The sequence below is a fragment of the Triturus cristatus genome, chromosome 1_2 (genome assembly GCF_964204655.1).
Source record: "Triturus cristatus chromosome 1_2, aTriCri1.1, whole genome shotgun sequence".
Classification (NCBI taxonomy): domain Eukaryota; kingdom Metazoa; phylum Chordata; class Amphibia; order Caudata; family Salamandridae; genus Triturus; species Triturus cristatus.
The window spans coordinates 505,315,387-505,342,555 of NC_140580.1; the positions used below are offsets into that span (position 1 = coordinate 505,315,387).

The following is a 27,169-nucleotide window of genomic DNA, read 5'->3' on the forward strand; positions in this document are numbered from 1 at the left end:
GTCAGCTCTCGCACTCTCCATCTGTGGAGCCCACCTTCCGATCTGCTCCGTGGTATTTGCCAGCTGCAGCGCTCCGTTTATCATGCCTCTCGCGCCATTTATTTCTCCCGTCCGGCGGAGCTGTCTCAAGAGGCAGCCATTCCGCTGTGCGCCCTCTAGCGCCCCCCCGATAATTTCCATTTTTAACCTGTGTTGAAGGACCATTGCACAAAATTCTGAGAGACACATATCTGCACTCCTGACACATAAACTGTGAAAAGAGCAAAATAAGGAGAAACTTGAAGTAGCTTAAAGATTTTCAAACAAACAAGTTCATTTGAGAACCACTTCTTACTAATGGGTAATTAACAAATCCTAATTGTACATGTATGATAATAACCGTGCAGTTCTTAAACATGCATACGTATTCTGGGTCTGGTTGTCCACAATTTGCATGCACATCCTTGAACTGATTCTTTAACATGCATATGTAGTTGTTACTCTTTGGTTGTTAGCCTCTAACATGCATGGGCTCGTCTATCTTCAGATGCCAATTGTAGAAAACCTCCATCATGCCTGAAAATCTCCTGTGTGGGATTTTTGCATCTTGCCAGAAGGAGATGTGTAATTGAACCAGCTGAGATCAATCTGCAATGTATGCCCGCAGGAAGATATTCAGAGAGGAGACTGGTTCACAAAATTCATCTTAAACTAATATGTCTCGCTATTTAAAGATTCAGTGACTAAGGTACTGTTAGACCTGGCATCATTGGCATGAGTCTCTCCTCCATTTTTTTCTGGTTGCCTCCTCTGTTTACGATGTTTTTGCTGGTTTATTGCTTTGGGCACTGTGCCGCTGCTGATCAGTGCCACAGTGCAAGTGCTCCCTATGTTAAATTGTTACATTGATTGGTGTTACCATGATTGGCTTGGTTGACTTACTGTTCAGTCCCTAGTCTAGTGCACTGAGTGTGCCAAGGGCGTGTAAGTTAACTGCTGCTGGTGGGCTTGCAGCACTGGTTGTGCCACCCACAGAAGCAGCGTGTAAAATGTGTCTCAGGCCTGCCACCGCAGCGCCTGCGTGCAGTCCCTGACTGCCATGTCGACTTGGTAAGGAAACCTACTTACCAGTCTCTAAACCTTCACTTTGCCACATTTCAGACACCTCTATGGTAGGCCCTAGGGCAGGGTGCATTGTTGGTAAAAGGTAGGTCATGCCCTGATGTGTGTGGCATGACCTAATAGTGAATTACAGCCATTTTCGTTTTTCACTATTGAAGGGCTACCTGCCTCCAATAGGCCAGACTGGGCAGACTGATTATTAACTCCATTATAATCTATCTGACTCAGGGAGCATGGTAGCAAGTCGAGTTTAGTATCCCTGAACTCAGAATTTAATAACACACCCTTTAGGATGGATGGTTTTTAAATTCTATGTTTGAAAATAGCACTTTTAGAAAGTGGCTATTTTCTTGTCCAACTATCTACCGGTCTCTGCTGGTTTGGTGTGTGTGTCAGGGGCTGGGTGGCTCCAGAGGTCTGAGTGAGTCAGTGTGGGGTGAATGGGGCGTTTACACATAGAGTGAGGGAAGAGTAGCCTGCCCTGCCTGACACAATACTGGCTCCGCCTCCTGCTGGGCGACTGATAGCCCTGCTCCTGCCAGTGACAATACTGGCTCCGCCTCCTGCTGGGCGGCTGAGGACTCTGCCCTGCTCAGTGAATAGGCCAGGTGCCTCTGCCTGGCAACACCCCCAACAAACCTGAGATGGTGGGAATCTCCCTGCTTGGACAAAGGGAACAAAGGGAAAAAGGAGTATAAGAGAAGGACCCCTGAACCAAGAACTCAGATCACTTCTGACAAGGAAACCTGTACCAAGGACAAGAAGCCTGCTGATCTAAGGACTTGCCTCCCCTTTCTGCCAGAGTGCTGTTTTGCTGTGGAGGAACCTGAAGGCTGCTTCTTTATTTTTGCCAAGGAACAAGGAGAGAGGAACTTGGTGTGTACTCTCTGAACACTTGCTAGGAAATCTCCAAGGACTGGAAGAGTGCCAGGCTCCTGTTGAAGTCACAGGGCCAAAGGACTTCACCATCTACTGAATTGCTGAATTGCTGGAAAGTGTTGTTTCCAGTACACAAGGGAAAATCTGCAGTCTCGACGCCAGCAGCAACGCCAGTGAGCAGTGGGTATCGGCCCCGGCTCCAAGTGACCCCGTCTCGACGCCGGTATCGACGCCAGTGAGGAGTGAGTATCGGCTCTACCTCCAAGCGACCCCGTCCCGACGCCGCTGTTGATCGCATCGACTCGACGCCCTACTCGACGCCGTGAGCGCTGCTCCGGCCCGATATCCCTCGACACCGCTGCGGGTTGACCCGACTCCGAGGCACGATCGACGCCGACCTCGACGCCGACATCTCGACGCCGTGGATCATCGTTTTCTTCGTTTCTCAAGGTACTGTACTTGTGGGGTCTGTTGCAACTCCAGGCTCGACGTAGCGCTCCTCGCGGTCGACGCCGACCCTTGGGAATCTTGTAGACTCGACGTCGTGTGACTCCTGTGGGGGTTACATTGTTGCCAAAGAACTGTGCTCCGAAGAATACTTTGCTAAAGAACTATTTGCCAAGAAGAAACCTTACTTGAACTATTATTTTTCCTTCCAAAGAGTATTTATTAAGACTGTGGTATATTTTTGTCGTTGTTTGGTCTTGTGCTAAGCCTTATATAAAAATACTATTTTTTATAATAACTTCTGTGTCGTGTCCATCTGTAGTGTATTCACTTTATTACTGTATGTGGTCGTAAATGCTTAACACACTGCCTCTGAGATAAGCCTGTCTGCTCTGCCAAGCTACCAAGGGGGTAGCAGGGGTTATCTGAGTGTGTAATCCCCTTTCCCTGACTAGAGTTGGTTGGTCCCTATTTGTCAGAAGTGTATACCTCTGCCAACTAGAGACCGCCGGTTCTAACATTGGTGGTCAGCGGTGGGATTGAACTTTGCATTTATGACTCATGTGCAGTGATTAGTGTACGCTACATAGTGAAAGCAGACCATAACGCAGCCACATTCTGTTTTGGTAGGATTGCCTATTTTTGTTCTCCGCTTTCCTGGAGCTTATTTTCTTAAACACTGCCAGTTTTGACCATGGAGAATACCAGAGCTGCTACACCTGTGGAGAATGTTGTGGGGGAATTTGATAAGGAGAAGATAGATTCCTACACGCTAAAAGATCTAAAAGGATTTTGCAAGCAGTTTAAAGTTCCGACCACAGGTGTCTCAAAGAAAGAGGGCTTCCTCAAAGCGCTGAAGGCCTGGTTAGAGGCCAGAAATCCCTCTGATCCGGTGGTGGTACCGGAAGAGGAAGAAGAAGAGGAAGAGGAAGAGGAAGAGCCCACAGGTGGGCCAGTGTCATCTCCAGGCAGTAGTGCGTCCTCTAGGAGCCTTTCCCCCGAAGAATTAGAAGACAGGGAGAAGGAGAGGGGGTACAAGTTAGAAATGGCAAAACTTAAATTAGGAGGGCAGTTGGAATTAGAGAATGCGAGAAGCAAGAGAGAAGCTGAAATGGAGAGCAAAAGATTAGATTTTGAGAGAGAGAAATTAGCGTTTGAACGTGAGAAGATGGTGAGGGAGATGGAGCTTAAAACTAAGAGTTTAGAGTTGAATCCCTCTGGTGGCAGCACTCCATCTGTGCCTGCAGAAAGTAGGTTTTATTTTCCTAAAGATGTGATCAAGGATTACAGTAAGAATGAAGATATTAGCCAATGGTTTAAAGCGTATGAGTTAGCATTGTTGGCCCACCGGGTCCCTGAGAAGGATTGGGGAACGGGGTTGTGGAGCCGCTTTACAAACGAGGGGAGAGATACCTTGTTGAGCCTTCCTGCTGAGGATAGGATGTCTTATACTCATATGAAAGATGCTTTAATGCTGAGATATGGCTTAACTCCAGAAAAGTACAGACAAACCTTTAGAGAATGTAAGAAGTTGCCTGGTACTACGTGGGTTGAATATGTGTCTTTTTTCTGCAGAACCATGGATGGTTGGATAAAGGGTAGCAAGGTTGATAGTTATGATGCTCTTTATGATTTGTTTGCTTGGGAGCACTTGTCTAATAACTGTTTTCCCGAGCTACGCCAGCACCTTGTTGATAGCAAGCTATCTAACCCTAGAAAACTTGCTGAGGAGGCGGACCGCTGGGTCAGTACCAGGGTCCACAAGGGTCCAGTGGGAGACTCAGCCAAAGGTGGGCAGGGTCCCCAGCAGAAGAGTGGGGGGGACAGGGGTAAACAGAGGGAGTTTCAGAAAGGGCCCCAAAGTAATCCCCAAGGGAACCAAGGGAAGGGTTCCCAGCCTCCCCCTGGAAAGAAGCCAGAGGCCCCGACAGGTAAACCTGTTCACAGGGGCCCCATGACCTGCTATGCCTGTAAGCAGGTGGGACACCGTTATTATGATCCCCAGTGTCCCATGAAGGATTCGAATGCACCGCCGCGTGCACCCCCTCGTCAGGTAGCGAGTGTAGCCCTGGGAGGGGAGGAGATGGGTGCCCCCGGTGGGTGGGGTCCCGCAGAAATGTCCCTGGTCTCTTTAGGAGACGTGGAAATGGTCCCTCCAACCCCTCTGCCTAGTAACACTAAGAAATATAGGCAGTGGGTGACCATTAATGGCCATAGGGTGGAAGCTCTCAGAGACACCGGAGCGAGTGTGACAGCTGTCAAGTGTCACTTGGTGTCCAGAGAGCAGGTGGTCCCTCATGCATTCTACCCCGTTGTAGCTGCTGACAACTCACAGAGTCAGTGTGAGGTAGCTCAAGTTCCCTTTGAGTGGGGGGGGGTCTCAGGTACTCTTCAGGTTGCTGTGAGGCCCGCCATGCCTGTTGATTGTCTCTTGGGCAATGATTTGGAGGACTCCCCTTGGGCTAAGGTGGAGAGAAAAGCGCATCTGGAAATGTTGGGTCTGCCTGAGTGGGTGTGTGCGACCACCCGGTCCATGTCAGTCAGTAAGGGTGTTGATGGGGCCCTGGGGCCTGAAAATATGGCCCAGGTCCCCACCGTGAAGAGAAGAGGCAGGGGGCGCGGGAAACCGTCCCCCATCGTTCCCGCGGTCCAGGAGGGAGCAGACCCTGAGGGGGATGCCCTGGAACCGACAGGAGAACAAGTGGCCGAACTGGGAGACCTGCCCGAACTGACCCATTGGCAGCAGGATGGTGGTCCCTCCAGGGAGGAATTTTGTGCTGAACAGAAAGTGTGCCCTTCTCTTGTGGGTATGAGGCAGCAGGCCTCAGCCCAAACGACAGGTGATCAGTCAGGATCACATTGGGTCTACTGGGAGAACGACCTCCTGTATAGCGAGCCTAAGGCTGCTGAACCTGGGTCAGCCCGTGTGCTGGTGGTACCCCAGCGCTTCAGAGCCTTCCTACTGGGGTTGGCTCATGACGTTCCGTTAGCTGGACATCTGGGGCAGGACAAGACCTATGACAGGCTTGTCACCCATTTTTATTGGCCCCAGATGAGAAGGGATTCAGATATCCATTGTAGGACCTGTCAAACTTGCCAGGCAAGTGGGAAAAGTGGGCGGAAGCAGAAGGCTCCCCTCCAACCTTTTCCCGTCGTCAGTACCCCCTTTGAGCGAGTGGGAATTGACATTGTGGGGCCACTGGACCCCAAGACAGCCATGGGCAACAGGTTTATCCTGGTCTTGGTGGACCATGCCACCCGGTACCCGGAAGCCATCCCTCTCCGAACAGTGACGGCCCCCGTGGTGGGACGGGCACTGATGGGTGTTTTCTCCCGCATGGGGTTCCCCAGAGAGGTGGTGTCAGACCGGGGCACCAACTTCATTTCGAATTATATGAAGTCCCTGTGGAAGGAGTGTGGGGTAACCTACAAGTTTACCACTCCTTACCACCCTCAAGGTAATGGGCTGGTTGAGAGATTCAACCGGACCCTAAAAGGCATGATCATGGGTCTTGAAGAACCGATGAGGCGTAAATGGGACGTCCTCTTGCCATGCCTGCTGTTTGCTTACCGTGAGGTGCCACAGAAGTCTCTAGGGTTCAGCCCCTTTGAGCTTTTGTATGGTCACCCGGTAAGAGGACCTTTGAGTCTGGTCAAAGAAGGCTGGGAGCAATCTCCCAGGAAACCTCCCCAGGATGTATATAGTTACATGCTGGCCTTTAGGAACCAGACTCGGCGCTTCAGAGATCTTGCTCAGGCAAATCTGGAGGCCAGCCAGGAAGAGATGAAGCGGTGGTACGATCAGAATGCCACTCTGGTTGAGCTTCAACCTGGTCAGAAAGTTTGGGTCATGGCCCCTGTGGAACCTTGTGCGCTCAAGGACAGGTGGACTGGACCATTTGAGGTTGTGGAGAAGAAGAGCGATGTCACCTACTTGGTGGACTTGAAATCTCCCAGGAACCCCTTAAGGGTCCTGCATGTCAACCGGTTAAAGCCCCACTTAGAAAGGTCCGAAGTGGGCATGCTCCTTGCCACGGATGCTGGGATGGAGGAGGAGAGTGAGCCTCTTCCTGACCTCCTGTGTGCAAAAGAAAAAGATGGGTCAGTGGATGGTGTTGTCCTCTCTGACACACTGACCCCTGAGCAGCAGCAAGATTGTCGCCATCTGTTGGTACAATTCCCTGATTTGTTCTCCTTAATCCCTGGTGTCACTCAGTGGTGTGTCCATGATGTGGACACCGGGGACAGCACTCCTGTGAGGCACAAGGCCTACAGGGTGACTGACAAGGTCAGAGCATACATCAAGGAGGAGGTCTCCAAGATGTTTGCCTTAGGGGTGGTTGAGTCCTCTAGCAGTCCTTGGGCCAGCCCAGTGGTCTTGGTCCCAAAGGCTGCAGCGCCTGGTGCTTCACCAGAACTTCGGTTCTGTGTGGATTACCGAGGACTCAATTCGGTCACCAAGACCGACGCGCACCCCATCCCCAGAGCTGATGAGCTCATCGATCGGTTGGGGGCTGCCCGGTACCTTAGTACGTTTGATCTAACGTCTGGGTACTGGCAGATCGCCTTGACTGATGGGGCAAAAGAGAGGTCTGCATTCTCCACACCAGATGGGCACTACCAGTTCCGTGTGATGCCCTTTGGGATGAAGAATGCCCCTGCCACATTCCAGAGGTTGGTTAACCAGGTATTGGCCGGGCTGGAAGATTTCAGCGCCGCCTACCTGGACGATATAGCAGTGTTCAGCGCCAGCTGGGAGGAACACTTGCGCCACCTCCAGGAAGTGTTGTTGGCCCTGCGCAGAGCAGGCCTCACAATCAAGGCTAGTAAGTGCCAGATTGGGCAGGGTTCAGTGGTGTACTTGGGGCACCAAGTAGGGAGCGGCAAGGTGGCCCCCCTGCAACCCAAGATAGATACCATCCTGGCTTGGGAACCGCCCAAAACCCAGACTCAGGTGAGAGCCTTCTTGGGTCTCACGGGTTACTACAGGAGGTTTGTCAAGGGTTAGGCAACATTGTGCACCCCTTGACCTCGCTGACTTCCCGGAAGCAGCCGAGACTTGTGATCTGGACTGACGCCTGTCAGAAAGCCTTTGACACCCTGAAAACTGCAATGTGTACAGCACCGGTCCTCCAGGCACCCGACTTTTCAAAAGAATTCATTGTCCAGACGGACGCTTCAGAGCATGGTGTGGGGGCTGTTCTAGCACAGATGAATGAGGAGGGCCGAGACTTACCTGTAGCCTTCATCAGCCGGAGGTTACTTCCCAGGGAGCAAAGGTGGAGTGCGATAGAGCGTGAGGCATTTGCTGTGGTCTGGGCGCTGAAGAAGCTAAGACCCTACTTGTTTGGGTCTCACTTCCGGGTTCAGACGGACCACAGGCCCCTCAGATGGTTAATGCAGATGAGGGGTGAGAACCCAAAGCTGTTGAGGTGGTCCATTTCCCTACAGGGGATGGACTTTACGGTGGAACACCGCCCTGGTACAGATCACGCCAATGCTGATGGTCTGTCCAGATTTTTCCGCCTTAGTGATGAGGACTCCCTGGGTGAAGGGTAGTTCTCCCCACATTTCAGCTGGAGGGGACACGTGTTAGACCTGGCATCATTGGCATGAGTCTCTCCTCCATTTTTTTCTGGTTGCCTCCTCTGTTTACGATGTTTTTGCTGGTTTATTGCTTTGGGCACTGTGCCGCTGCTGATCAGTGCCACAGTGCAAGTGCTCCCTATGTTAAATTGTTACATTGATTGGTGTTACCATGATTGGCTTGGTTGACTTACTGTTCAGTCCCTAGTCTAGTGCACTGAGTGTGCCAAGGGCGTGTAAGTTAACTGCTGCTGGTGGGCTTGCAGCACTGGTTGTGCCACCCACAGAAGCAGCGTGTAAAATGTGTCTCAGGCCTGCCACCGCAGCGCCTGCGTGCAGTCCCTGACTGCCATGTCGACTTGGTAAGGAAACCTACTTACCAGTCTCTAAACCTTCACTTTGCCACATTTCAGACACCTCTATGGTAGGCCCTAGGGCAGGGTGCATTGTTGGTAAAAGGTAGGTCATGCCCTGATGTGTGTGGCATGACCTAATAGTGAATTACAGCCATTTTCGTTTTTCACTATTGAAGGGCTACCTGCCTCCAATAGGCCAGACTGGGCAGACTGATTATTAACTCCATTATAATCTATCTGACTCAGGGAGCATGGTAGCAAGTCGAGTTTAGTATCCCTGAACTCAGAATTTAATAACACACCCTTTAGGATGGATGGTTTTTAATGTTTGAAAATAGCACTTTTAGAAAGTGGCTATTTTCTTGTCCAACTATCTACCGGTCTCTGCTGGTTTGGTGTGTGTGTCAGGGGCTGGGTGGCTCCAGAGGTCTGAGTGAGTCAGTGTGGGGTGAATGGGGCGTTTACACATAGAGTGAGGGAAGAGTAGCCTGCCCTGCCTGACACAATACTGGCTCCGCCTCCTGCTGGGCGACTGATAGCCCTGCTCCTGCCAGTGACAATACTGGCTCCGCCTCCTGCTGGGCGGCTGAGGACTCTGCCCTGCTCAGTGAATAGGCCAGGTGCCTCTGCCTGGCAACACCCCCAACAAACCTGAGATGGTGGGAATCTCCCTGCTTGGACAAAGGGAACAAAGGGAAAAAGGGGTATAAGAGAAGGACCCCTGAACCAAGAACTCAGATCACTTCTGACAAGGAAACCTGTACCAAGGACAAGAAGCCTGCTGATCTAAGGACTTGCCTCCCCTTTCTGCCAGAGTGCTGTTTTGCTGTGGAGGAACCTGAAGGCTGCTTCTTTATTTTTGCCAAGGAGCAAGGAGAGAGGAACTTGGTGTGTACTCTCTGAACACTTGCTAGGAAATCTCCAAGGACTGGAAGAGTGCCAGGCTCCTGTTGAAGTCACAGGGCCAAAGGACTTCACCATCTACTGAATTGCTGAATTGCTGGAAAGTGTTGTTTCCAGTACACAAGGGAAAATCTGCAGTCTCGACGCCAGCAGCAACGCCAGTGAGCAGTGGGTATCGGCCCCGGCTCCAAGTGACCCCGTCTCGACGCCGGTATCGACGCCAGTGAGGAGTGAGTATCGGCTCTACCTCCAAGCGACCCCGTCCCGACGCCGCTGTTGATCGCATCGACTCGACGCCCTACTCGACGCCGTGAGCGCTGCTCCGGCCCGATATCCCTCGACACCGCTGCGGGTTGACCCGACTCCGAGGCACGATCGACGCCGACCTCGACGCCGACATCTCGACGCCGTGGATCATCGTTTTCTTCGTTTCTCAAGGTACTGTACTTGTGGGGTCTGTTGCAACTCCAGGCTCGACGTAGCGCTCCTCGCGGTCGACGCCGACCCTTGGGAATCTTGTAGACTCGACGTCGTGTGACTCCTGTGGGGGTTACATTGTTGCCAAAGAACTGTGCTCCGAAGAATACTTTGCTAAAGAACTATTTGCCAAGAAGAAACCTTACTTGAACTATTATTTTTCCTTCCAAAGAGTATTTATTAAGACTGTGGTATATTTTTGTCGTTGTTTGGTCTTGTGCTAAGCCTTATATAAAAATACTATTTTTTATAATAACTTCTGTGTCGTGTCCATCTGTAGTGTATTCACTTTATTACTGTATGTAGTCGTAAATGCTTAACACACTGCCTCTGAGATAAGCCTGTCTGCTCTGCCAAGCTACCAAGGGGGTAGCAGGGGTTATCTGAGTGTGTAATCCCCTTTCCCTGACTAGAGTTGGTTGGTCCCTATTTGTCAGAAGTGTATACCTCTGCCAACTAGAGACCGCCGGTTCTAACAGGTACGTTAAAGTGAATCTTTAATGTTAGGTGCCAGCCAGGGAACACAAGGTGCAGAAGAGGAGAACCAATCCTTCACCCCCAGATCAGATGAAGTAGGAGAAATGTCACCAACACTCCTCTTAAACATATGAGGCATAATTACATCTGGAAAATAAGGCATACTTTGCATTGAGTGCTACAAGACCATCTGCAACAAAGACTAAAATGCCGAACTGGACACTGGCAATAGAGGAAACAGGAAGAAGTGACCCCAAATAGTTTTTATTTTGGCCTTAAAAATTCTGTTTATTTACCCCTGTACCTGTTCAATACTCCTTTTTTGAATGTAAAGCTCCAAATGTAATTGTGTTCCCTGTGCTTTAAATACCGAACAAATGTATTAAACGAGCTGCATATGCTGGTTACAAATAGAACTTATTCCATCTTTTCTTCTTGTACTATTCATTATTACTTTGTAAAGGGGTCCTGCACCCAACAACCATGGCTAATGAAAATGGCTGAAGGTTTAGCACTATATGCTGTGAACTGCATAGCATTTTCACAGCTTCAGTGATACCTCTTTGTTGATGTTAATGATTATATCTGATGACATCGGAGATCTCAATGAAGATGTCGTTTGTGATGTCATCTGTGACATCATGAGTGTAGACGAAAGCAGTATATGCAGACATGGTTGCACTACTCACTGCGATTGATGAGTAATAGTTTTTTTTTATTTATGGGAAATTATTTGTTATATTAGATATTACTTATATGTTTTATTATTTGGAAATATTAGTCTAGGTTTAACGTGTTAACAATGGTGGTACCTATAGTTCAGATGTTTTGGCACAAGGGTGTATTCACAAAGATTGCATAAAACATAGCATATACAAAATGTCAAAATCTGCAACGTGCAGGTTGAATTTTCTAGTTGTGAGTCAATGCCCAGAAACTATGAGGGAAAAGGCAGATTCACATATATGCAGACATGCATAAAATGCATATTGCTCATGCATACAATCCACAAGTGCTATACGTGCAGCAGAGCAAAATAAGGGCATTATGGAGATAGTAGCTATAATCCTTTTGAGGACTTTGTGAGAAGTAAGAAAAAAGGAATTAAAGGGATCTCAAAATGGCTGAAATTGGAAATAAGGAGGCCAAAATGTATTAAAGCACAGGACATAAATAGATGGGCAGGGCTAGAAGCCCTTTCAATAACAGGGAGGTCACGCTAGAAAATGGTGGCTGCATATCTTTAAATCATCAAGGGTGGTGACTGAAGACATGTTATGATATTGAACAAATGGCTAGGAAGATTGGACTGGAGGCCGTTTTTAGTGTTGGTCAGGAAAGTGAAAAAGGAATTTAGGGTCTGTCAAAATGTGCCGGTGTTTGGGAAGGTGGTTCTGAGGACATTTTCAAAAACCTGGCAGGTGGACAGAAAGATGAGTGTAAGGGTCTTTCTAAAACTCTTAGTGAGTGAGTGTGTAATACGTTTCAGAATCTGAGGCCTTGTACAAACTGAAGAGGATCTAACACAAGGCAGGAAGGTTTGACAGTAGCATGCACTGGGCAGGCGTGCAGCTTATAACTTACCTGGATATGTCTACTCCTTTCCTTCATCTATCCTTTCAAAGAGCTGCACACTTTCCTCTCAAGTCTTCCAAACTTAATCAAAGCAAGTCCTTTGGAGGTTATAAGTTCCCACTGGGTTGAGGCAGGACCACCCACAGCCCCCCTACAGGCGTAAACAAGGGCAAACCGTGTGTACAGCCCCTCTCCACTATTTACGTGCACAAGCTCACTGATCATAGAGTGTTGAGTCAAGCAAGAGGAGACACAGTAGCTGTTCCAAGACTTTTTTAAATGGGCGACCCAAATTCTAGTGATGCTTCTTACATCTCACTTTCCCTGTTGACCCAGCATTCAGCAAGGATGGCTAGATTACCACTTTCGCAAAAACCCGCTGAGGCCTTTGAACAAAGCATCATTATTGACCAAATATAGAGCAATACTGTAGAAACGTTGAGAGGAATAATGATTGTGCATGATTCCAGCATAGCTGCAAACATTTTTCCTATGTGTCATACAGAATTTCAAAAAGGGGGGATTTATTGGAAGCCGAGAATGGACCCACTAATTTCTCCTGCTTAATTCTTGCCGATAAGAAGTCTTCCACAGATTAAAAAATACTACACAGCAATACATTTATCGCCTCATCCAAACATCCACCAATTCGAATTCGTTTACCTAGATGACAGCCATACTATGGCATGAGACAATCAAATTCTTTAATGAAATCAGTAGGGTCACTTACAACTACAGTGGTAATTTAACAAGTGTTCTAAAAACTAAGCCTCGAAGTAATTGCCTTTGATGTGACTGCATTTCTCCTTTCATGTTATTATTGTAAGGTCGCTGGGTTCCAACTGGCAAGTAGCAATTTGCATCAAATTACCAAACTACAAATGGTTATGTGATAATGTAACAATGCCCTGCAGGTCAGACACTACATATTACTTAATCAGTATCTGTGATAATAGCTTGACTTAGCTTGGCCATTAAACTCTTCCCGCAGTTCATTAAGTACAAGATAATGACCCCTCTTTATTCCATTAATTCAAAAGTAAATGCATAATTTTCACTTTTTAAGGGCAGCACTAAAACCACAGTTCTAATTGGAACAATGACCTTTAAGCATGAAAGTACAACGTTTTCAATCATACCAGCGTTTGCACCATGTGGGGCCTCTGCATGCGTAAACTCTTCACCGTTTGGAAGACGTCCAAAAGCCCCTCGGCTTTCACTCGCTCAAGAATATTACTCAGTGCAATGAATGTTCCTGTTCTTCCAGCTCCAGCACTAAAATAAAAAAAGGTTACAGTTATTAAAAATAGGCCTCATTCTATTTTATTACCATCCACCAAAATATGGAGCATAAAACAAATCTCTTCATTGGTATACAATAGCTTGGATAAAAGTAAGGTACAATGCAGTATTGCCCTCTATTTAGAAACACAGCCGGTCATGAATTTCTCCATGTTTGCACAGACTGCCTCCATGTTGGGTAGAGAGAGAGAGGCAATAGTTGTGTAACCATGAATTTTTTAATTTTTATTTAACATTTTAGGCGCAAGCCATGAAGCTCCTTCCAAATGATGTTTTGTTATGTCATCTGTGACACATGAGGCCATCAGCAGGGTATTGGGGGGAGAGGGAGGGGGCTTGAGTACCTTATCTTAAATAGCAAATTAAGTGATTGCAACTGAAAGTTGTATGGTTACCTTCCCTTTATTTGTTTTAAGAAATATTCTGGGGTTCTCTCAACAAATGCTAATGTGAAATGACAGAAAGAAACCGCAGTCTTTTCTTGAAGATTTATTTGAGTGAATTTGTGTTTGATGACACAGCACACCAAACAGAGGGGCAGCTAGGGACAAACGTCGGGGGAGGGGCTAATAGGTCCAGCAAAGAGGCAATATAGGGATTTCCAGAAGTGGAGTCGAAGCTATCCTCATAGCCAATATGAGAAAAACAAGTGACAAACTGCAATTCAAACATATTGGACAAACTTGATATTATAACTAGAATGTTTTTTGTAGATTTGTCACTATTCTTAGGCTGCTCACATTGATCTTTGAAAAACAGATTGAGTGCACTGACAACTAAAAACTCCTTCTATAAATACAAATCCAAAGCATATAAGACATGTTTTCACAAAGTTATTTCAAGACAACACCCTTTTTGCCAATTCCCTGATTCCTTCTGTGCTTGACAATTTGCTTGTGAAATATTTATAATTGCAAATCCTGAAATATGCTGCTGCCCCATGAATCACTAAAGGTACAATTTAGTTTACATAATTGGATGTTGCAAAATATTCATGGGTGAGACTGCCCTTACGTATTAGGCTTAGTGGCAGTGCCTAATTTGAGCCAGTGGTTGCAGGTGGAGCCCACCTGCACACAGTTTTTGGGGTCCTGCACTCATTTTTCCTCATCAGACTTTGTTCTAGAACAAAAGAGAGAAAAACACAAAAGGGGGAAAGGAGAAAGATGGAAAAATTATGACTAAGCGCGAAAGCAAAAACGAAAAAGAACCTGCAAGAGTGAGATAAAGGGTCAGGGAGTGCCTTGTGGTGGGTAAAAGTGACACACAGTAGAATCACGTCTAGACAGTCTTTTTTTTTTTTTTTGAAACCGTTTATTACATGTTAAAAAGGTTACAAGTATGGGCCTACAACCATCCGGCCGGCCGCTAGAGTAACAGAAGCATATGACATACCTACAGTAAGAGTCTCTTGGCGGTGCAGAGCGGTAAATCAGGAGATATCAATAGCGCAGGCCCCATAACTCCAAGCCCACAATACGGTTTCCTTTTTCCAAACAGAACAACACAAAAAACCACACCCGCAAGGCAACCCGCCATCCAAAGTGACAGCACGTGCTCCTTAAGTGGGGGATCCCAACCAGCAGCCAAACTCTGAAGAGGGGAATGGGAATAGATCAGGGACAGGGAAACCACATGCCCGCGGCTGGGGGAGGGGGTCGGCTAAGGGGACGGAGCCGGTGAGGCGGCCGGTAGCAGTGGCGGCTCACAAATACCCCCGCGATAGGCGTTCCAGGGGCCCCAGATTTTCACCCACGCCCCAGGCTTACCCCTCGCAACATACACCACCTTTTCACGAAACATACACCAATCCATGTGTTCTTTCCAGGCCGACACCGCCGGGGGTCTCTGGGATCCCCACAATTGAGCAATGTCACGCTTAGCTATCATGTATCCCAGAGTCACCCACCGCGTCTGCGGGACCGAATAGTCATTTGGTTCCCACACATTCAGCAAGCATCTCCTCGCTTCAGGCAACAGCGCAACACGCGTCACCACACGCAGGACCTCATGCACACCACGCCAGAATCGCTCCACCTGTGGGCATTCCCACAGAATATGCATGAAAGTTGCCAAGGCACCACAGCCACGCTTACACAATCCGTCACCAACAAAGCCCATACGTAGAAGCCTTGGCCCCGTCACGTAAACCCGGTGGAGGATCTTAAGCTGGACGAAGCGAAGGCGAGCCGGGATGGCCACCTCCTTCGGAGAGGCCACCGCGGAAATCCAGTCCTCGTCGTCCAGTTCCAGCCCGTCGGCAACCCAGGCCTCGCGGAGACTAGTCAGCAGGCACGATCTGTCGTTGATCAGTTTTTTATATATAAGGGAGATCGTGCTGTCTGGGACATGGCCATCCAGCACTCTGTCCTCCAGGGGGGAAGACTCCGGAATGGACGCGACATCAGGGAAGACGGAGCCCAGCGCGTGGCGGACTTGTAAGTACCGAAAGTACTCACTGCCTTGCAGCTGAAATTCCGTCCGCAGCGTCTCAAAAGTTTTAAATCCACCCCTTTTCCAGAGGTCTCCCACTGTGCTGATTCCGATCGTGTCCCACTTCTCGAAGCCCTTCGATGTCCACAGGGAGCCCAACCTCTCAGACGCATATAGCGGTGTCGCCCGGGTCAAACGGTCCTTCCACCCCATCGCCGCATTAGCCGCGTGCCAGACACGCACCATGACACGCGTCGGTCCCGTCAGACGGGAGTCGGGCGCGCCAGAGTAGAGCGCTCGATTGTAGTCGCCACCGGGCAGGAGCATCTTGTCCATTTCAAATGCCGGGTTCAGGGCGGGCCCGTAAAGGCCATGATTAATCGCAGCTAGCTGGGAGGCCCAGTAATACCGTTTAATGTCCGGGAGGGCAACCCCCCCATCGTACCACGGGAGCGTCAATTTAGCCAGAGCAATACGCGGCCTCCCGTCCCAGAACAGGCGCCGCTGCAGGCTCTCCACCTCACGGAAGTAGCGCGCCGGAACCAAGTCCATAGTGTTCTGAAGCGCATACAGGAAGCGCGGTAAGGACATCATCTTAAACAAGGCCGCTCGGCCAAGCGGCGAAAGCGGAAGACGCCGCCAGCGCGCAACGTCCTCCCGCAAGCACTGGAGGGGGGGCAGCAAGTTCCGCTCGTAGCGGGCCTCCGGGTCTAGAGTAATATATATACCCAGGTACCGGAACCCCTGGGAGGCAATCTGGATCGGGCAGTCCCGTGGTAGGGCCGGAGCCTCCCCGGAGAGCACATACACGCAGGATTTCGCCCAGTTGATGACAAGGCCTGAGTTACGACCGAAGGAGCGCAAAACATCAACCAGGACAATCAGCGAGTTACGCGGGGAGGCGAGATACAAAAGGATATCATCGGCGTAGAGGGACACGCGGTCCTCATGCTCGGGGGTCCAGCGGAGACCACGGATGGAGGGGTGCCACCGCAGCCACTCCGCCAAGGGCTCCAAGGCCAATGCAAACAGGAGCGGTGACAAGGGGCAACCCTGACGCGTGCCCCGCCCCAGCGCAAAGGGGGCCGAGACTCGCCCATTCACCACCACCTGCGCCAATGGGCCCGAATACAACAATTTGACCCAGCTAATGAATCCCGGTCCAAATCCAAATTTCGCCAGCATCGCCCAGATGTATGGCCATTCAAGCGTGTCAAACGCCATGGTGGCGTCCAAGGACGCCAAGATGGCCGGCTCCCGCACAAACGGGACACGCGCGAGCACCCCATGCAAGCGTCGCAGATTAAGAGCCGTGTTGCGATGGGGTATAAAGCCAGATTGGTCTTGGTGGACCAAATCCCCCACCACGCCAACCAGCCGGTTGGCCAGTACCTTGGCGAGGATTTTGGGTTCCGCGTTCAAGAGCGAGATAGGCCTATAGGATGTAACCCGCTCACGGGGTCTCCCCTCCTTGTGGATCACCACGATGGTAGCCAGACGCTGGTCCGGCGGGAGGGAACCCTGCGAGTGGGCCGCCAGGAACATGGCGCGCAGGTGGGGCGCCAGTACATCCGGTCGCAGCTTGTAAAGCTCGATGGGGATACCATTGGGGCCCATGGCCTTGCCGGATGCGACCGAGCGAATAGCCAGGGCAATTTCGTCCGAGGTGGGAGGAGCGTCCAACAAATCCCTGTCCTCCACCGTAAGGGAGGGCAGCGCGATGTCCCGAAGCAGGGCATGGGAATCTTCCTCCGAGCAGGGAGAAACCGGGGAGTACACCTCGCGGAAGTAATCCGCGAAGCAGGAGACAATGGCTTCCGGCTCGGTGACAGGCACACCATCCATCCCCTCAATCAAAGGAACCACACGACTCGCTCTCTCCCTCTTGTCCAACCACGCAATCAATTTACCAGCCTTATCACCCACATCATACAGTCGCCCCTGTTGCTCTCTACTGAGGCCCCTGGCCGCCTCCGTGACGAGGGCCCTATAGGCCGCCTGCTTGAGGTGCAGAACATGCAACTTGGCGTCTGTTACCCCGCTCCCCAGGTCACCCTCCAGCTCCGCAATCTCGGCCTCCACCCGGGTTACCTCCTCCCGCTCGCGCCTCCGGGCGTGGGAGATAGAGGAGAGGGCCTCCCCTCTGAGAACTACCTTAAAAGCCTCCCACAGGGAGATGGCCGAAGGGACAGACCCCACATTCTCATCAAAATATCGCTGTAAGGATTTGATCAAGTCGGCACGAATAGTGGGGTCACGCAAGTACCAAGCATTGATTGGAGCCACCCTGCCCTCCCCCCTATGGAAGACATCGAAGTGTAACAGTACTGGGGAGTGATCTGAAATGCCCCGCGCCAGATGGCACACCTCTCCCACCCTCCCAGCATAGGCCGCCGGGACAAGGATATAATCAAGCCGCGAGAGGCTACCATGGGCACCCGAGTGGAAGGTGTATTGCCGCTGTGCGGGATGCTTTAGTCGCCAGCAATCCACCAGGCCCAAAGTATCTAAAAGGCCGGACAGCCAGGCCTGTGCCCGGGGGAGGTCCCTAGGGGGATGGCGATCCATGGACCCAGAAACTACCGCATTAAAGTCCCCCCCCACCACCAGCAGGCCACCCGGGAGGTCCAGGAGGAGGCGCCCCAAATCCGCAAATGTAGTAGATTGTAACCCAGGCGGGACGTACACTGATATAAAAACAAACACTCTACCCTCCATTCTACCCACCAGAACAGTGTAGCGTCCCCTCTCATCATGGCGCACCTCATCAATCTCCAACGGGAGCGAGTTCTTAATCATGATACCCACCCCCCGCGAGCCCGAGGTGAAGCCCGAGTGGGCCACCAAACGATAGCCTCGCCGATTCATGGCATGGAAGGAGTTACCTATAAGGTGTGTCTCCTGCAGGAAGATAACATCTGGTGAGATACGTTTCAGGTACTGCAGGACCACACCACGCTTAATCCTGTCCCCCAGGCCGTTAACATTCCATGACAACACAGTCAAATCCCTACCCCCCATCATACGTAGAAGCAATCAGTCGTCCCCCACAGAGCCTCCCGAGAGCAACAATACAGTAAAGGGCTTGCCTTGCGGTACAAACAAACAACACACCCCCCCCACCCCCCCATCCCAACAGAACTCCCCCCTCCCTGCACCCCTACATGAGCCCAGACAGCCCCCCCAAAGTGCAGTGTGCCTGTCGCCCCATAGATGAAAACTAACTAGTCCCCCAGAGGAGGAGGGAAGCCCCCAACAGACCCCACACGACCTCCATCGGAGGGGAACCTAAACGATCAGTAAATGGTAAAGGAATGTTGTCCAGAGCAAGGCCTATTCTTCACCCCTCAGTTCTGATCCGGCGGGCCCTCCCCGCCAACCGCACCCCCCCCACCCCCTCGGCCCCGATCTCCAGGTAGAGTGTCCAACCAGTCCCCAGCCGCCTCGGGTTGGTCAAAAAAGTGCGTGCGTCCATCCACCTCCACCCTTAGCTTAGCTGGAAAAAGCATTGAATACTTAAGGTTCAGGTCCCGTAGGCGACGTTTAACTCCGAGAAAACTCAATCTCAGTTTTTGGACCGCCGGAGTAAAGTCTGGGTAGAAATGCACATCCATGTTATCAAGCTTGACCGGACCCTGTTGCCTGGAGGTCTGCAGGATAGCGTCTCTGTCCCGAAAATTAAAAATCCGGGCAATGAGAGGCCGCGGCGGGGCACTGGCCTTAGGTCTGCCCCCAGGGACCCGGTGAGCACGTTCCACCGCAAAAAGCTTACTCAGCCCCCGGGGCTGGAGATGGGTAAGGATCAATTCTTCCACAAAAAGATCTGCCGCCTCCGCCTCTCGTCCCTCCGGCACTCCCACAATGCGAACGTTATTCCTCCGGGCCCGACCCTCGGAATCCTCCAGTCGCCGGTCCATCAGGGCGCTCGCCTGGCCAAGCCGGCGCACCTCCTTTTGGAGGGCCACCACGTCCGTCGTGAGGCTCGTTGTGGTGTGGGCCAGGGAATCGACCCGGTCGTTGGTTTTGGACAAGTCAGCCCTCACAAGGCTAACATCCACCAGGACCGAGTCTATCTTTTGCGCTAGGGTGTCGAAGCGCTGGTCCACCGAGGCCTTCATCTCTGCGATGGCGCCCATGACGTCCCGGAGGGTCAGATCCACCGGTTGAGCAGATGCCTCCGTCGGGCCCGCCGGGGATGTGCGCGATGTCTCCGGAGATCCCTTCTGGAGGGTGTAGCGGTCCATACTGTTGGATTGAGGCGCCGGGCCGCGGCGGGTCGTCTTCACCTTCGCCCGGTCGCCATCTTGTTTGGTGGACATGCCTGCTCTCCCACCGTCGTGCCAATCTCCTCGAAAGGGCCGATAAACCAGTTCACGGGTTCCGGGGGGGGGGAGGGCGACCACTGGGCCGCGGGACGACTCGCGGCCGGTGGGTCAGCCGGGCACCTGGACAAGGCCACACCACCGCACCCCGCTCCGCAACCCTACCTCGCTTGAGGGCAAGGAGAGCACAAAAGCGAAAGTGAAAGCACGGGGTACGCGAGTCGCCCAGCCCTGCCCGCCGCTGTTGTTCGCTTTGTCCCCGGATCGCCCCACTACTCCAATCCGGGGGGCCAGCGCGGAGAAGGCCGCAACCTTCAATCGGTGCTCCCACCGGTGTCCGGGGTCCGATTCGAAAAGGAAAAACGGATGGCGCCTCAGCTCGGGTTCACCGATGCAGTCCCCGCAACAGGGACAGGATATAGCCAGGATTAATTCAGGAGGTCGTGGTGGTCCTCGGGAGCCTCGCACCTACGCGGCCATCTTGGTTGCGCGCTAGGCTCCTCCTCACGTCTAGACAGTCTTGATATTTGGCTCTCCCGACATTCAAAATTGCCAGACACAGGCTTCTGAGCAAAACTTTGGAACCTGGCTTTTATTATTTTATGAATTAAGGGCTGTTTTGTGGGTTACCACATGTTAAGTTGGGGTAGGTAACTGGCAAGAAACAGGTTTAATTCCCCGAATATCATTTCCTCTTATGCAGTTAATTGTGTGCCAATGAGATGGTAAAATTACTGCATCTAAATTCGCTGCAACACACCTGTGCTACACTAAAAAAATCTAATGGTTATTGTTGGCAAACCACACTGAGCAGTTTCCATATATGTCTGCATACCGAGCCACATCCAGGCAGGAATGCATCAGGCTGTTATTGAAGAGCTGGCAGAAAAAGTTGGCTTGCAGGGAGTATAATGGGCAGAAGTGCCAATATCAGTGGAAGAGGTCTAGCTAACTAGAGATACAAAGTTATTTTTTAAGGAGATTGGTCCAATTCCAAGTCGCTGTAAAGATGGATAGAATCAAAGGCAAGGAAGAAGTCAAGTAAAAGGCATGCCGGTACTTCATTTGAATCCATTGCAGTGTTTAAATCATCCTGTGTGAAGTCAGTGCTGATTTGTGACACAGCAACATCAGAATCTGTTTTGTTACTCTAAGAGAAGGTTACTTTCTTCGATTAATGTAGCTATTTGTCTTGACGCTGATCTTTCAATCTTTTTTACCTAGAAACAGTTTGTTATTGTCTGGAAGTTAGAAGGAGACCTTTTTTGGAGGCCTCTTTGTTTTAGGGGGTTCTTTTGTGAAGAGACCTTTATTCAAGGAGTTGTTGATAGTTCTGGCTAGACTAGTTGCATGGCTATTAATAAGGATATCTTTGCATATATGAGCAGAACATGGGTCTACCAGTGATCGTGCTGGTCTACAAGCTGTTGCAGCCTTAATAAACGCCTGTGTGGTCAGGAGGTTAAAGGTCAGTAACTCGTGGTAGTTTTCATAATTTGTTTCCTAGTGAACTCTGCAGCACTGCTGGAATTGTGATTGAGCAATAGAGAGGGAAGCAGGGGTTCTAAAATCTTTTTGAGGGTGGAAGTAATGCAGGTGTGTCAGGCATACAGCAAGGGAAAGTCCAGAGGCCTTTGAATGTGCTGCCAAGTCATCAGGATGCCCTACGTTACTGCCACTTCAGGTACTGTGGTTAGATGACTCTTTTACCTGTGAACTCTTCAAGTGGGTCTGCCTTTGTAATCAAGAGGCCCATCATCAGCCTTTCCTGTTCAGATCTCCTTTCTCATGTTTAGGTCTCTTGACCAGACTCTACTCTTCAGGCCACAGATCATCTCTACAGGACATAGGGCAGGTTCCTCTAAAACATAGTGGCCAAGACCTGGAACGAGCTCCAGATCGACATCAGATGCGCCCCCTCCCTGAGCATCTTAAGGAAGACACTCAAGACCTGGCTCTTCGACTGAGTGGGGCTGCCTACCCCCTCCCCCCCCACAGCACCTTGAAACTCTCACAGGTGAGTAGTGCGCTTACAATTCCCCCAATTGATTGATTGATTGGCGCCAGTCAGCTTTCTCTGCTACTTACTCTTAATTCTAATGCATATTTCGACAGGACAACTGTGTACTGTGCACTACCTAGCTCCATGTACCGATTGGGGAAACAGCCATAACAACGCATGCCTTACATCGCATGCCTTAACAACGCGGTTGTTACAACGACTGCGTTGTTACAACCTGAACCATTACATCGCAAGTCGTTTCAATGACTTGCTGCAGGGGGCGCACTGGTGTTGGATTTAGAATCCAACACCTTCCCTGCTGTTGCACAAACTGGAGTAGGAATGGAAAATTATACTATTCCTAAGTCCATCGCACCCCCTACAGCCAGTCGTTGAAATGACTTGCAATGTAATAATTTGCGTTGTAACAACGCAGTCGTTGTAACGACCGCGCTTTAAAGGCATGCGATGTAACGCATGTGAAGTAAAAGTATATATATGCACTGACTGTCATTCACTTACAAAGATTTCAATGAGAGTCCAAGGCACAATGGGTGTGGATAGGAACTGTGTAAGATTACTGTCAATAAATGCATGAAAGGAAAGAAATAGAAACTGATTTTGAATGCAACTGAGAGGGTTAAAAATCCACTGCACTGCTTCTGGATAGTGAGTTATGTCATGACAACCTAGGATATGACTCCATATGGTAGTCTAGAAAAGTTAAGAGACTTGTATAGTGCTATGATGCACTTTTTTATAAGGCACCATCACAGCATTCAAGTAGTTACACTATTGGAAACAATTTAATCGATTAATCGATTTTTTAAAAAAAATATCATAGCATCCAATTGATCTTATGAAATGCTTGACTACTTTGGGATACCTGTTTTTTTTAACCCAGTAACACTCTGCATGTTGGGATTTTCAGACCCAACATAGAATGTAAAAAACAAAATAAAAAAAACACACATTCCAGAATGAACCATTGAGGTGAATGGAAAGCCTAGAAAATGCTGAAGGTGTCACACCCTACAATGGGTAACTATGTACAAAGTTTAAAAACAAGTTTCACTTTGTGAATTTCTGCCTAATTTTTTGAACCCATCAAAGATTAAGCAGTGATATGGTGAAAGCGCAAAGACTCCATGTCATGTGCAGATGTTAGAATTCAAGTGATAAATATCAAACATTCAAACTCCTCTAATACACTGAAGGTTCCTAAAAATGGACTGGCTACCACAGTGACAGCTTTGAGGGACTATAGGGCCAATGCTATAGCTTCATCTGCCACCCTTTGGTCACGCTGTGTAGTAGCAGCAAATTAACTTGTCCAAACTTGGAAGATGAACAGAAAACCGCAAGGCTGGTGCCTGTGTTCCCATGCAGAGCCGAAGCTTTGGTGTGCTTTCATGAGCCCCAGCCTCTCAGCTGAAATATTTTGTATGTATTTGAGCTCATGTGTCCTACAGAAGCTGGTGCCGAAGCGCACATCCTCAGACAGTTCTCCACTGTGGTACCTGCCTCCACAGAGCACTGCCGTCATGCAGACCAACTAGGCCAAACGCTGATCGACGTTGTGGCTTCAGCAGCAATGAAAACAACAGGCCCCTATGCAGGCCAAAGGACCTCAGGTGAAGGATTACAATTAATTCGGGAGCCAGTGCTGCTTCTCCCACCTGCAATGCACCGTTGGCCTAAGTCCCCACTCTATTCCCTCACCAGCTCACAGCCTCTGTTGTATTGCTTCATCCTTAGCCTGTTGTGCCTGCTTTCCCCTCTTGCAGCCTTTGCCTGCTGTCTTCTCCTGTCCCGAACAAACACTCACTCCTAGCTTATCCCCACAGCCTCAGACTTGTCCTCAATCCCTCACCATCCTCCAAAGCCTCAGCTCTGACCTCCCTCCTTTCACCATCACACATCCTCAGTCCATTCTCCCCTCTTGCACTGGCCACGTAGTTACAGATGGAACTGATTAGCTATCTAGTTCTGCGGAAAGAACAGGTGTTCTGCAGGTGCCTTTGTAGAGATGTGTATATTCATGACAGGTGGGTAATGCTTAGGTTTCGCCTGTGGCAGCGCATGCACAGCTTGCGCATGCACTCTCACTTGCAAGACAACAAGGGGCTTTGCCAATGCTTGTTATGTGTGAAGCATAGTGTGAGTTAATGCAGCATGAGTTTTGCAGGTGTAGGGTGAACGGTGTGCTGATGTCAGTGCACAGTGAGCAACATGAGTGCAATGTAAGAGAAGGGCCCATGAGAGTGTCGGGTGAGAAGAGTGCATACAGGGTAAGTGGTGTGACTGGGCGTGCTGGGCGACCAGAGTGCCTGGGTGAGTGCAGGGTGAGCAGCAAGGGTGAAGAGCGAGCTGTGAGAGTGACTGGTGAGCGCATGGTGAGAGAAGTTAGCGGAGGGTGAGTGAAGTGTCCCTGTGAGTTCTGGCAGACTGTTGTCCCTATGTGCAAGAATCGTGAGCTGCGTGAGTGATGGATGAAAGGTGTGCCTGTGTGAGTGCAAGCTGTGCAGTGTGCCAGTTTGAGTTCATGGTGAGAGAAGGGAGTGCAGGGTGAGTGGTGTTAGTCCAGGGTGAGTGATGTGCCCATGTGACCAAAAGGCGAGCTGTGTGAGTGAACGGAGTGCCTATGCAAGTGCTGGATGAGTGATGTGCCAGATATATTGGCCATTCTTAACACCCTCAAGTCGGGCTCCCCTTCGGACCCCTGTCCTGCCAGAGTACTGGCCGGAATAGCCGAGGTTATCTATCCGGAAGTTACCTCAATCATTAATCTGTCTCTGAGCACAGCACGGGTCCCTCTGCATTGGAAACAGGCCAAACTTCTGCCACTCTTAAAGAAGCCTTCTCTGGATCCACTATCAGTGGCCAGTTATCGACCCATTTCTCTTCTTCCATCCCTGTCTAAAGTTTGCGATAAAATCATCTTCCGACAGTTGGACCTTTTCGTTGAGAACTCCGGTGCCCTCCATCCGGCCCAATCCGGATTTAGGAAAAGTTATAGTACAGAATTGGCTTTAGTGGAAATGGCTGAATCCATTAGAGAGTGTCAGACGCAGGCGGCAGAGCGGCTCTGGTTTTACTGGATCTCTCTGCTGCCTTTGACACGGTACCTCATCATCTCCTACTTTCTCATCTGGCTAGCATCGGCATCACAGACTCTGCTTTGGAATGGCTGAAATCCTTTTTGGAAGACTGTTCCCAGCAGGTCTGGTCACCTCCCTTCTCCTCTACTGCTAGGAATGTGGTTACTGGTGTTCCTCAAGGTTCTACCTTGAGTCCATTACTTTTTAACATCTATCCGACACCCCTCATTTACTTGGCAGAGGAGTTGGGGGCGAAAGTAATCGCCTATGCCGATGATACCCAGCTGTTATTCACCTGGAATGATGGGGACAAGTTTACCTTTCAAGCGCAGAACTGCCTCTCCTCTGTGTTTCAGTGGTGGGCACGTGCCCAATTGAAATGTAACGAGGATAAGTCTGAGGTCCTGTTATATGGCTCCTTCCCACCGGGCTTTTAAGAAAATCTGTGGCCAAATGACTTTCCTCGTCCAAAGATTGTGGGTGCGTCTGCTAAAAACCTGGGAATATGGTTTGGCACCAATCTCCGTTTTACGGTTCAAATTAGGAAACTCACCGGTGCCTGCTTTGGTATACTTAAATCTCTTAGAAGATTGTTTTCTCTCCTTCCTAGCCAAGCAAAGGAAACAGTTGCCCGGGCTCTCTATTGTGGCATTCCTGGCTATCTGTTGAGTAAATTGCAAATAATTCAAAACGCCACCGTTAGACTTCTTTTCAACATCTCTAGAAGGTCCAATGTGAGGAAGCATCTGCGTGATCTGCATTGGCTTCCTGTGGCGCAAAGAGTGCAATTTAAAGCTCTTCTGGGTCCTGCGTATATTAGGAAGAGGTTCAGCTTTTATGTTCCCAATCGAGCCTTACGCTCACCCTCCCAACGCTTGATGATCATTCCTCGTTTTCGCAGATCTCGGCTGGGAGGTCAGTTAATTTCAGTCAAAACAGCGTCGCTTTGGAATTCGCTCCCGCTGACTATTCGGAGCATTCAGGAGCTTGGCCCTTTTAAGAAAAAACTTAAAACCTTTCTTTTTAATTAACTTACTCAAACCCCCCGTCTCTCAGGCTCTCCAATAACTGCTCGCGCCAGGATACTCTCGAGTAATTGAGCGCGCTATAAAACCTTTTATAACATAACATGTAAAAGTAGGGTGAGAAGAGTGAGTGCAGGGTGAGTGATGTGATTGCAGGGTGATTGATATGCCCATTTGAGTTTGGGTTTGGGTGAAGACTAAGTAATGGGGAGTGGTGAGACTACTAGAGAGCAGGAGCAGCATTAAGAGTGACAGGTGAGTGGAGTGCCATGTGAGTACAGGGTAAACAAAGTGTGTAGGGTGCACAGTGTAAGTACATGGTGAGCAGTGTAAGTACAGTGTGATCGCTGTTAGTGGTGAGACTGCAGGGTGAGAGTAACAGGTGAGTGGACTGTCATGTGAGTGGAGGCTGAGCAGTGTGCTCCTGTGCGTGCAAAGTAAGAGTAGGGTGAACGACGTGAGTGCATGGTGATTGGTGTATGTACAGTGTGATCACTGTGAGTGCAAGGTGTGCGTTGAGAATGATTAGCGATTTGTCTGGATGCAGGCCAGATACTCTTGAGTTCTTAGTAATTCAGCATGTTTGTTATTCAGAGTAGTGAGTGGGGTCTCACATATAATTTCTATTATGGCATTGATGGAGGGTGGAGGGAATAAATAATTTGTGGGTCCTGCAAAAAACTTTCAAACTATTGATATGCCTTGATACGTGATATATTGATATGCCTTGAAATTGGAAAGGTTGTGGCATAACTGCCAGTGCTGCTGGCTTTGAGGTATGGAACCAGGTTTGAGCCTCCCCATCACGTCAACATCCTGTGATTCTGGGCAAATCACTTAATCTCCCCGTGCCTGCAAAAATGAATGTATCCTTGTATAATGTAACTGGTGCTCATGTAAAGTGCCTGAATACCTTTGGGTCGAGTTTGTGCTACATAAAACTGCAAAAAACACAAAGCCTAACGTTCCGGAAATGTATTCTCACACTGCTGCAGCAAAAGTAATTTGCAAATGTAAGGAATAGGCAGAGTGGCGACACCAGGGATTCAGTAAAAAGTGAAAAAAACAAAGCCTTGTTAACAAGTTAATGGTCTTTTAAAGGCCTGTGAAATAGTCGGGTGAGACTGAGATAAGACGCCAGACTCTGTCCAACAAGCCCACGGCAGCTCAAGAACTGTGTGTG

The 27,169-nt window shown here is 49.7% G+C and overlaps 1 protein-coding gene across 3 annotated transcripts in view; it reads right to left on the reverse strand.

The window, feature by feature from the left end:
• PTPRE (protein tyrosine phosphatase receptor type E) overlaps window positions 1–27,169 on the reverse strand; it is an 895,414-nt gene that overhangs the window by 17,720 nt on the left and 850,525 nt on the right. For all 3 annotated transcript variants that reach the window (XM_085606227.1, XM_085606229.1, XM_085606228.1), the window contains one exon: window positions 12,941–13,076. In XM_085606227.1, the coding sequence (XP_085462353.1) occupies window positions 12,941–13,076 (136 nt within the window). The remainder of the gene's footprint in view (window positions 1–12,940; window positions 13,077–27,169) is intronic.